The 12,684-nt window shown below is 35.5% G+C and overlaps 1 protein-coding gene across 1 annotated transcript in view; it reads right to left on the bottom strand.

Annotated features, from left to right (window-relative positions):
* RNGTT (RNA guanylyltransferase and 5'-phosphatase) overlaps window positions 1–12,684 on the bottom strand; it is a 348,213-nt gene that overhangs the window by 303,286 nt on the left and 32,243 nt on the right. Inside the window, exons 7-8 of the mRNA XM_020963066.2 lie at window positions 12,342–12,451; window positions 11,065–11,166 (exon numbers count right to left, since the gene is read on the bottom strand). Coding sequence (XP_020818725.1) covers window positions 11,065–11,166; window positions 12,342–12,451 — 212 coding nt within the window. The remainder of the gene's footprint in view (window positions 1–11,064; window positions 11,167–12,341; window positions 12,452–12,684) is intronic.

Genomic DNA, 12,684 nt, shown 5'->3' with positions numbered 1-12,684 from the left:
AAAGAGGTAAATGAAAGAACAACAATTATTGACCTATAGGCCAACTTTCGCAACTACACAAGATTTTTACGAAAATAAGTTACACATACATTGAATGTATCATCTTTGATAAGGGTATTAGAAGGGAACATGCAGGTTTTAGCACGCAATATTCCCCATCTTTATCACTGATACAATTAAGTGAAAGACTACAAGACCCTAACATGTTTAAAATATCCCTCCCCTCACTATTAACATATTTATGATAGTCTAATTTACTAACTTTAATTACTACTGACCATCCTATTAAATATTTTAAAGTCCACTCTATTAGGTAATAATCTACAGAACTGCAATCTTTTAAGTTATACTTTATAATTTTTATTATGTCACTGAACTTCCTAATTATTCAATTTGTTAGCTACATTTCTCAAGGTTTAGATACACAATGTTCAAATCTGCTTATCTGCATTTAAAATTTATAATGCATTGGTTACATTTATATGCACATTTAAAATGTACATATATCATTAAGTCCTAAAAATTCCAAAATATATGTACATATTCATACTTTACAAATCATCTCTCACACACTATCAACTATAGTGACATAGTTTCTATTCATTAATTGTTCATATTCTTCTTGTTACTTCCTTCCCCATTAAGATATTTATGAACATAAAGTCCAACCTCATCAAACTCATCTAGCCAACAATGACACTTCCCTACCATTAATTCTGCCTCACTCTTAACTTCAACACACACAATATATATCTGTAACTTTTAAATTCGCTGTTTTTCCTGAATCCAGTACAGTAGGCTATCTAGAATTCTGAATGAAAATTGTTGAATAATCTAGTCTCCAAAAGTTTTTTTTTTTTTGCAGGGGGTGAGTGCATTTTTAAGGAATGCAGTAAGCACAAAAACAAGAGTTCCAATTAAGGGCAAGGGAGTGAGGCTCCTTTCTCTAACAATACAGCTTTTCTTCCCTTCCTAATCAATAAAATAAGGATAAAAAGGAAAGGAATCCTGGTATAGAAAGAAGCTTCAGTACAAAAATATTACTGATACTCAGACTAATAAAGAGTCAGTGAAGCTCCCAAGTTATGGGAGCCTTTGTAATCCCAACTGAGCATTTATACTGAACCTTCAGGTTTTTTCCTTAGAAAATTAGTCACCCTTGATTTTAATTTCCCAACTCCAGTTGTCATTCTTTAAATCAAATGTATTTAATTATACTCACTGGATATGAAAGTGGTCAATGTTCAACCCAAAACCTTCTGTAAATTACAGAATATTAAAACTGGAAATGAAAGATACCAAATATACTGAATTCATTAGTATTCTTTTTATGAAGGATATAGGTGTGGTAGGCATCCCACTGTATCATTTGTTCCTTTTTCTAACAGTAAATACATTTTTAAATAAGTATTTTATCACTTTAATCAATTTTGGTATAAAACTTATTAAAAGCAGATGTCAGTAGACAATCCCTGTATGTCTACTGCTTCTACTTTAATTTTTGCAAAAACAATAAACATTAAAGTTAGAATAACAGGCACTGTAGTCTTTCTTTGGTATCTTAGAACTCTGTGTCATATCTATACTTACATGATGAAAAATCAAAATAAGGTCACTTGTCAAAGTCCTTGAAGTACTAGATTGCCAGACACTTTCTAGGAAGACTTTCTACCTTTAATTTCCACCCTTACTTTATATAGGGCAAAGTTATTGAGGAAAAAATCTTCTTCAACTCTGAGATGAAAAGAACTCTACACACAAAAAAAACTTTTAAAAAACAGAATGTTTTCTCATTTTGTAAATGTATCAAGAAACCTTTTAGGAGGAATGAGAGTAGTTTAGAAATCCAAACAACTGCCATTATTTTGATTAATACAGCTCTGATACTTGTCCATTTTCTGTCTAGAATAGGATGAAATCAATCTTTAGGGCATAAAATAGTAACAAACTAAGCAAAAAATTTCCCACAGTAACTGTACAATAATATCCACTTATTGAATTATTTATTTGTGCTGACTATTGTAGCCCTCACTTTTAATAAGACGTTCCTATTTGTCTATTACACCCCAAAAAAAGTTTATTCCGTGCTGTAAATGTGAAGCAAAAAAATATATATATTTTTAACAATTTTAAACTCCACCAGTTAAACATTCTACCAGATCTAACTGGGCCCATTAACAGCCTGAGAATTCATCTAACTTTTTGGAATCTAACAGCACACATACTAGGTAGCATTCAAGATACTAATTTTATTTTCTTCATTTAATACTAGACTTCTAAAAATCTACTTCTTTGATAACCAAATTTCAGTTTCTTAATTCTTCCTTTCTTGATATACTTAGTCTCCCTTTTCTCAATTCTTCAGAATACTGTTTTTATTATTTCATTAAAATATTGATTTGAATGCCATAGGCTACCAAAAAAAACATAAAATGGTCTGAGATATTTTCTTTATTATTGATTTACCAACTAAAATTTACATCATCTACTACTCTGGTGGTACAATTCCATTCAGTATTCACTTTTATATAAATGGTTAGGCTATTATGCCTTCTGCTTGATTCAATCTAGGACATTTTAATTTGTTAAAAGAGATAAAGTTAATATCTACCAGGAAAGAAAGCTGGTGGCATAAGATCCCATGACCCTATAATCTTCTGATTGTTTTGTATGCTAAGGAAAATTTGTGCAGACCGGCTTACATTTTATAAACTTAATATGAAAATAACAAATATTCCACAGTCAAGCTTATCTTTTCAGAATTATGAAAATGCAAAAATATCATAACATAAACTAAGTTTAAAGATTTGTATGTTTCAACTAAACCTGTAAAAGAATCTATGAAAAATAGCACAAGACCTTATTAATTGGAACTAAAATTTATTCATCATTTTTGTTTATTATTTTGCAATATAATCCATATGTGCTATACTCATATATGTATATGTTCACATATATATCATATAAAATAGTGTATCATATTACATACATTCTTCTCTTCCAGTACAATACTTCAATGTCTCATCATGAGCTCTTCAAGGCTATACTAGTATGTGGTATAAGCTTCAGTAGGTCCTACACCAAGGTGCAAAGGCTTTAAATATAAAACTGTTCAATGAGCTTCACATCTGTTGTCCAAGAATCAGTCTGGTTCTGTTCAGAGAGGCTCATCATGAGCTTAGCCACAAGATGATAAATTTTTCAGCCACAACAATTCTGTATAACTATCACTTGGGAAATTGTGATCTATTCCATTAGAGGGAGTACAAACACCAATGAAATCCCAGCTCTCTGAATTATTTGAAAAATACATAGTTATACTTGAATAGTTATTATGTATACAGATGTTTTATATATATGTGTGTGTATACATATGTGTGTGTATATATACATATATATATATATACACACAACATACACACTCTGTGTGTGTGTGTGTGTGTGTGTGTGTGTGTGTGTGTGTGTGTTGTATTGATGCAAATAGTAATTATTTGCTTAATACTGGCAATGACCAGTCTCATCTGGGAACTTATAAAGATGGAGCAGAGTTGAGTACTGTGTTAAAATCCTCTGAGAAGTAGAAAAGATAAACAGGGCTCATAGAAACTAGACTTAGTGGTCCATGAACTTTTAACTTTTAAAAAATATTTTAATAACTCTATCATATAATATTTGGTCTCCTTTCTAATCCTATGTATTTTATGTACTGAAAAACATTATTCTGAAAAGGGGTCCCAAAAGTTTCACTAGACTGACAAAGGGGTCTATGACACAAAAAAAGGTTAAGAAATACTGATTTAGAGCATAGGGGTCATCTAACAAATCTTATGATCTTACAAATAAAGAGACTGAGGCTTGGAAGTAAACTCACTTGACCAAGGTAGTAAGTGGAAGAACTGAAATTTGAACCCAGCTCTAACTCCAAATGCAACATGCTTTCTACTATACCACGATATCTACCTGCCAGGGAAATATAGAATTCTACCAAAGCCTTCATAAATGAAACCTTTCTTATCTCTAGAAGTCTTCAGCCTTCACAAAAGAAACAGAAGAACAGACCTAAAACAGTAGCAAATTTAGCCTTGATGTTATTAAAAACTTCCTAACAATTCAAGCTATCCATAATGGAATGGGCTGCCTCAGGACGGAGTAGGTTCTCTCACTTTGGAAGTCTTCAAGCACAGGTTAGATGACACTTTCCAGGTTTCATGTAATAGGAACTGAATTCTTTTTGGATTATGGTTTGGACTACATAGGGGCTGGGATCCCTTCCAACTCTAAAATTCTGTCATTCTGTGATCTCTCTTTTTCTCTCTCTTCTTTGCACGCACGCACACACATACACACTACAAAGTCCAAGAAAAATATGAAGATAATTAATTACAAATTAGGGGGCTTTTTTTAAACTTCAAACTTTAACTTTTCTTAAGGGATTCCAGATATCTACTATAAAAATCATATATATCCAGAAAGAAACAAATAATCAAGGAACTGCACACTCTATTGTGGAGTTGGGGAAGTTGCCACTGCCAGACCCTCCCTTTATCTCCATCATTCAATAACTTCCTCTTTGACGTTCATTCAATCTCTATCTATCACCCAGTCAAAATTCTAGTAGCTGTTCTCTACTGAACTCCAAGACACTCATCTTCTTTCCTTAATGAGTTCAGTGCCCAACTCACAGTCTTTCTTCCTCAATTCCTGCCCCTAAATTCAGTGGACTAAAACACATATTAATACTCCTCCAAACACCCTTACCTCCCAATTTCACAAATTGGTCATTTTCCATGACCTACTCCCCAACTCATCTCAACTATACAGAGATCATTACACTCTTGATCTTGTTATCACCCACAAATGCTCCATTCCCATGTTTATAAACTGAAATTCCCTTATTTGATCACAATCTGTTACCATTCCACCACATTTATGCCTTGTAAAATACAAACCCTATTCTTCCTTCTCACTGTGACATCCAAATACCTTAACCTCTCAGTTACTTCCCAGGCCAACCCCATCTTGACTCCTTAGTGACCCAGTTCAACTCTTGAAATCTCTCCTCTTACCCTATTACTAATCATTCTCTGCCTCAGCCCTAGATTACTCCCAGTATCTGTTGCCATTATTTCTACTCATGTGCTGCTGAGTGAAGCAAGAGCAAATCACAAAAACACTGATTAGATCCACTACAAACTTATGTTACATAATCTCAATTTGACCCTCTTTGCAGCAAAGCAATCTTTTTACAACTCCATAACTGCCTCGCTATCCCATTCACCACAGCAGATTTTCCAAACTTTTTCATATCTCCTCAAAACTTCCTATATTTCTCCTTCCCCCACCCTCTCAGCTAAGAACCTTGCCTCATGTTTCACTGAAAAAATTATGGTCCGTCAACAAGATCTTCTTCTTCTCCCCTCCTCCTCAACTTACATCTCCCCGATGCCTTCTATCACTAACTCCATCTTTACCGTTTCTTATGTAACAAGGCAGCCCTTCCCCTTGCCAAGATAAATAAATCCCTACATCAACAACCAATCCCATTCCATCCCTTCTTCTCAGTAGATCACCCCCTCCTATCATCCCTACTCTTTCACTTATCTTCGATTTCTCCATCTAATGGCTGCTTCCCTAGCTCACATTTGTCATCCTCCAAAAAACCTTCGCTTAAACTATTTTCACTAGCTTTGTCCCAAGTCTCTTTTCATTTATGACTAAACTCTTTGAGAAGGCCATCTGCAATAGACACCTCCACTACCTTTCCTCTCACGCTGTTAACTCTCTACAGTCTAGCTTCCTACTTCAATTCAGTCAAAACTACTCTCTCCAAAGTTACTAATAATCTCTTAATGGCCAAATCTATGGGGTTTTTTCTCAATGATCATCCTTCTTGATCTCTCTTTAGCCTTTGACATTGTTGATCACCCTCTTTTCCTTGATATTCTCTTCCCTCTAGGTCTCCCTGACACTAGTCTCTCCTAGTTCTCCTACCTATCTGACTTGCTCCTTCACAGCCTCCTTTGCCAGATCTTCATCCAGGCTACACCCACTTTGAGTGTCCCCAGGGCTCTGTCCTGGGTCCTCTTCTCTTTTCCCTCTATACTATTTTAATTGGTAATGTCACCAGCTCCCATGGACCATCTCTATACTTGACGATTCTCAAATCTACTTATCCATCCCTAAGCTCTCTGCTGACTTCCATTCTTCTATCTCCAACTGCCTATTAAACATCTTGAACTTCACATCCTGTAGAAATTTGGAATTCAACATGTCCAAAATTGAACTCATCCTCTTTCTGCCTAAATCCTCCCCTCCTCCTAACTTTCCTATTACTGTCAAGAGTATCACCATATGCCCAGTCCCCCAAGCTCATGACATTCTAGACTCCCCAAGATGTCTCACTACACACACCAATCAGCAGTCAAATCTCATCATTTCTACCTTCACAATATCTCTTCTATGTCCTCTTCTCTACATTCATATAGTCACCATCCTGACCACCCCTCACATGGAATACTGTTAACAGTCTTCTAATTGGTTTCCCTGCCACAAGTCGCTCCCCATTCCAGGCCATCTTCTGCTCAGCTGATCATCCTAAAGTGCAGATCTGACCATAAGACCCTCTCCCATTCAATAAACTCCACTGCTTCCCTATTATCTGAAAGATCAAATATAAAATCCTGTTTAATATACAAAGCTCTCCTACCTTTTCAGTCTTCTTCACACACCTCCCATCACATAATCTTCCAATTCACTGACACTGAGCATCCTTATTATTCTACAAATACTCCATCTCCCAACTCTAGGCATTTTCACTGGCTGTTTTCCATCCTGGAATTGTCTTCTCCTCCTTTCTTCCTCCTTGCTTCCCTAACTTCCTTTATGTTCCAGCTAAAATGTTACCTTCTACAGAAAGCCATTCCTAAGCTCCCTGAATTCTAGTGCCTTAGCTCTGTTGATTGCCTCCAATTACCCTGTATAGACCTACCCTTAATCACTGAATGGGTTTTGCTTCGGTCAATGAGACCTGAGATAGACCTTAGCTTAAAAAGGCCAAGGCCATTCTGCTTCCAGGAGCCAAGTGGTGGAGTAAGAAGTAAGTTGCTCTCATCCTCCCTTATTGACCTCTGAAAACCCAGGAAAAACCTTAAGCCAGCAAAATAACAGAGCTGCAGTCTTGTAGCCCAGGAAGCTTGGGGGATTAACAGGAAAGCCCCCTCTAGCTCTGGGGGAGGGGAAGCAGTACAGGACTGGAGGCATCTCAGCAAACCAATGGCAAGTCCTACTTCAGCATACCAGGGGGAAATCCTACGACCCAAGCTGATAGGCAAATGCCAACACCAGGACCCCCTGAGAGCCTCAATATAGGCAGGGGAACCAGTAGACACCAGCTCAGAAAACCACCAGGGGCTATGGCGCTCTCCAACAGCAAAATCACCCTGTACCTTCAGCATAACTCCAGAAAGCAAAGCTCCAGGCTGAGACAGACATCTACCAGCATCGAAACATCCTTGTGCAAGGCCTGGACGAACAGGAGCCAAACATTCAAGTGCAAGGCCCCGGAAAACAGGAAAAGAAGCTTGGGCAAGTGTCCCCTTTGCTCTAGCAGGAGAACTCAACATTTTTTTTTAAAGTCAGGAAATAGATGAACACCATGAACAAAAAGCAAAAACAGAAAATGACTATAGATTCTTATTTTGGGGAAAGGGAAAATCAAGGCACAAATTCAGAAGAGGCCAATATTGTCAATATACCCACAACAGAAACCTCAAAGGGGAATATGAACTGGTCTCAAGCCCAAAAAGCCTTCTTGGAAGAGCGCAAGAAGGATTTTAAAAGTCAAATAAGAGAGGTAGAAGAAAAACTGGGAAAAGAAATGAAAGGTATTCGAGAGGGTCAATAGCTTGGAAAAGGAAGGAAAAAAATTAACTGTAAAAAACAAATCCTTAAAAAGTAGAATTGGCCAAATAGAAAAGGAGGCACAAAAACTCACTGAAGAGAACTCCTTAAAAAGTAAAATGGGCCAAACAGAAAAGGAGGTACAAAATCTAATAGAAGAAAACAACTCATTAAAAATTAGATGGGACAAGTGGAAGCTAATGACTCTATGAGAGAACAAGAATCAGTCAAACAGAAACAAAAGAATAAAAAAATAGAAGAAAATGTAAAATACCTCATTGGTAATACAACTGACATGGAAAACATATCCAGGAGAGACAATTTAAAAATTACTGGTCTACTTGAAAACCATGATGAAAAAAAGAACCTAGACAACATCCTTCAGGAAATCATCAAAGAAAACTCCCCTGAGGTCCTAGAACCAGAGGGTTCTAGCCATCAAAAAAATCCATTGATCACTTCCTGAAAGAGGTCCCAAATTGAAAATGTCAAGGAATATTGTAGCCAAATTCTAAAATTACCATATCAAAAAGAAAATACTACAAACAGCCAGAAGGAAACATTTTAAATATCATGGAACCACAGTCAGGATTACACAGGATCTTACAGCTTCTATATTAAAAGATCGATTGGAGGGTATGGAATACCATATCCCGTAAGGCAAAGGAGCTTGGATTACAACCAAGGATCAACTACCCAGTGAAACTAAGCATAATCTTTCACAGGAGGAGATGGAAATTCAACAAAATAGGGGACTTCCAAACCTTCCTGATGAAAAGACCAGAGCTCAACAGAAAATTTGACCTTCAAATACAAGACTCAAGAGAGGCATAAAAAGGTAAACAGAAAGGAAAAAAAACATTATTAATAAGGGCAAACTGTTTACATCCCTACAAGGGAAGATGACACTCGTAACTCTTAAGAACTGTAATGATATTACGACATTTAAAAGGAGGTATACTTGCAGCAGCCAGGTGGTGCAGTAGATAAAGTGCCAATCCCGGAGTCAGGAAGACCTGAGTTCAAATCCAGCCTCAGACACATAACACTAACTAGCTGTGTGACTGGGCAAGTCACTTACCCCAACTGCCTCATATTTAAAAAAAAAAAAGGAGGTATACTTAGAGGGCATGGGTTTAAGTTGACTTTGATGTGATGGTAAAAAATCTAAGTGATGAAAAGGGACTGTACCGAGAGAAGAGGAAAGGAAGGCAGACAAGGATAAATTACATCACATGAAAAGGCACAAACATCTAATACAGTAGAGGGAAAGAAGGGAGATAGATGAACATTGTCTGAACCTTACTCTCATCAGATTTGGTTCAAAGAGGGAACAACATAATCAGTTAGGTATAGAAATCTAACTTACCCTATAGAAAGTAGGAGGTGAAGAGGAAAAGAAAGGGAAGAGGGTGAATTGAAGGGAGGGAAGAAGTAGAAAGGGTAAAGAGGAAGAAAAGGGAGGGGGCTAATAGAAGGGAGTGCAGATTGAGGGAAGGCAGTGGTCAAAAGCAAAACTCTACCGAGGAAGGAAAGGGAGAAAAGAGAGAGAAAAGCATAAATGGTGGGGGAGATACGACAGAGAGAAAAACACAGATAGAAATCATAACTGTGAATGTGAATGGGATGAACTCTCCCATAAAACAGAAAGGGATAGCAGAGTGGATTAAGAACCATAATCCTACAATATGTTGCTTACAAGAAATACATTTCAAGCAAAGGGATACACACAGAGTAACAGCCTAAAACCACCAAATCTTTCACACAAACATCTATTTTACTCATAAGTGCATTTTGCTTCCTCTCCTCCCCCTCATCTTCTTCAATTTTGCCCCACAGAGGGGTTATATTAATTCACAATAATGAAACAGAATGTTTCCATCCTATCCCTAACTCCAGATACTACCTATTTCTACCTATGTGTCAAGGACCTGGGGGCAAAAGCAAGTGGCTTCTTTTTACAATTTACAAACCCATTCTAAAAGAGTAGCAAGAAAAGAGTTATACTTAACATTTCCCCAAAGGAGCTCAATTAATTAAGCCCTAGAATAAAAAAAATCATCTATCATGATCAAAAATAAAGCTCACTTAAAAGGAGACAGAAAGGTACACTTAAATAAAATGTTTATCTTTATGATGCCAAACTGAAAAATCCACATCCTCCCACTCTATTTTTCCATACCTACCATCTAAAGTTATCATAAGTTAACTAGACTATATAATAAGTGATGTGTTTACTTATCACCTACTAAAACACTCAAAATATTTTAAAGAAATAAAATGGCAACAAAATAAGGAATCAAATAGCAACACTCCATGCAATCATTCAAAATAAGCACTCATGGAGACAAAAAAAATATACCCTCCACATTTTTAAAGGTAACTTTTCTCTTATTTGGGGGGAGGGGGAAGGGGGAGAGGAGAAGCAAGGAGAAAAAGTTATGCAATACCTAAAAATGAAAATCTTTTCACCCTCTATCATTAGAATAATTCTAATTCACATAGAAAAATGGACTAAAAATTAACAATATAAAAAATGCAAAATGTGTAAAGAATAGTAGAAGAAGAGGCATTAAGTTCCATTGGAGCCAATTTTTAGCAGTGAGGACAAAATAACACTCCTCAGAGAATATTTATATGAGGAGATACAACCTTGCAAAGGATTAAAAGTACAGTATGCAAAGGTAAAAAGGAAGAAAAAAAGAGCCACCATTCAAGAAAGGTGATTATTTTTTGGATAATAAAACTGACAACACATGACTTAACCTTTACTCATACTCAGTAATTACCTACTGAAGTTAACTTAACCTTAACAGGAAATTATTTAACTTTTAGGTATGGTGAAAAATTATCTAAAATTAAATGGAAAGTCTTAAACACATTAAAAGTGTAGTAAATACAGAAGATTAACAAAATTAACATAACATGTAGGATTATACTAAACTGATGAATACTACAAACAAAAAATTTTGAAGGCATGATCGCATAATGCCAGAATAAACTATCACAACAGAAATTAAATATTTTTAAGAGACCTGAAATATGTTTCTGGTATACAAAGGCAAAAATTCACACTCTCAAGAGTGAAAACTTTCCCAAACAACAACATAATTTTCTTTGAGCATTAGGGTGATTTGTATAAACTATTTTAGAAGGCAAACTTACCGAGTACCATCTGCTTTCCAGCTTACTTTATATGGATTCTGCTCAAGCAATTTAATATTTTGCTTGTCCATGGAAACAGGCTGTGCTCCAGGAAATCCAGATCTACAAGAAGAGAAAACTATTATTATTTCATGGCAGGTTATCTGTACAAAACAATGGATTTCTTAGATCAACCTTGCATGAGTCCTTTTCTTCTCAATGTCTTAACTATGCTACAAGAATAACATGACAAGAATTTATCATATTTAGGACTTTAGAGTACAAATTATCAAGAGTTCCAAACTGGTGTTTCCAAAATTAAAGGAGTAATTATAAACAACTAATATTTGAGGACTAAATATTAAAACAGGTTTGTTTATGAGTCTTCTACCTTAAAAAAAACTCAAATACTGGCTTACATTAGAAATAATAATGAATTTTATTCAGACCCCATATGTTTAAATCACATTTAGACAATCTGACAAAATCAACGGGTTTTGAAAGTCTCTATTCAAAAGATACCCAGAAGTAGTGCAACAGGAATACTGAAAGTGAAGATAAAGGTAGTACTAGCAAGACTGTACACACTAGCAAGACTGTACACAGTAAGAGAACCAATGCTATTTATTGTTACCATTTTCATTTTTTAGTTACAAGTATTTTTAGTTAATCTATTTGACTTCTACAAGGCAATGACAAGAGTTCTTAAAATAAACTCAGGAACCATGTGCTTAAGTTTTAACAAAGAGCAAATCCACTTCACCATTAACAATTACTACTACAATCATATGTCACTGATAGCAGTGAAATACAAAAACGGGTAATGATTCCCTTTTCAGATGTAATCAATTTAAACCTACAATAATTTTAAAGGTGGGTGGCTGGAACATACTTGAAGATGACTATCACAGATGTCTGACTATATAGAAGGATGTATGTCCATTAATTCCCCTCTTCCCATGTAAGAAATTGATGAATCTGGCTCTTCCACTTGACCAACACAATAGGGTTGGAAAAGGAAATAAACTATTAGTACTAAGCACTGAGCTACAATTAACGTCTTTGATTTTGCCCTGTGGGTGATGAAATTTTGCTTTAGGTGTCAGGTTATCCTTTTCATTTTGCCTTAGAGACAAACTTTGGATATCAAATAATATGATAACATTCTCATTTAATTTATTTTTAATTGCTCTAAATAAAAATGTAAACTTCAATTGTAAAAAAAAAATTATTCCAATACTTCCACTAATAAGTACTGCAGAAATAAGAGGGGTAAAATACTTTAAAATGTCCATTACCCTTCCCAGCCACAGAAATGATGACACTTTTGCTGTATCTCTCCTAACTTTGGTTGAGTTGTTACTTGGGTTACACCTTTAACTGTCACACCTTCCAAGAAAATGGCACCCTTTAATTAAAAGAGAAAAAAAATTATTAAAATTTAAAACATAGATTCATAAGACAAAAAAAGACTGATAGGTAATTTTGTCCAAATTTTGACCACTCCCCTGGACCTGATCTGGATTGTTCTACTTTTTTCTTTAGAATTGTACTTTCATATCCTTTAACTCTTACATGTGAACTATAAAGAAGATGTGTATTCTTATTTTTGTCTTGTACCTTTCTATAAGTACAGCTAGG

This window comes from Phascolarctos cinereus, unplaced genomic scaffold (assembly GCF_003287225.1).
Source record: "Phascolarctos cinereus isolate Bilbo 61053 unplaced genomic scaffold, phaCin_HiC Scaffold_5;HRSCAF=322, whole genome shotgun sequence".
NCBI classification, from domain to species: Eukaryota; Metazoa; Chordata; class Mammalia; order Diprotodontia; family Phascolarctidae; genus Phascolarctos; species Phascolarctos cinereus.
This window is presented reverse-complemented; position numbering and strand designations above follow the sequence as displayed.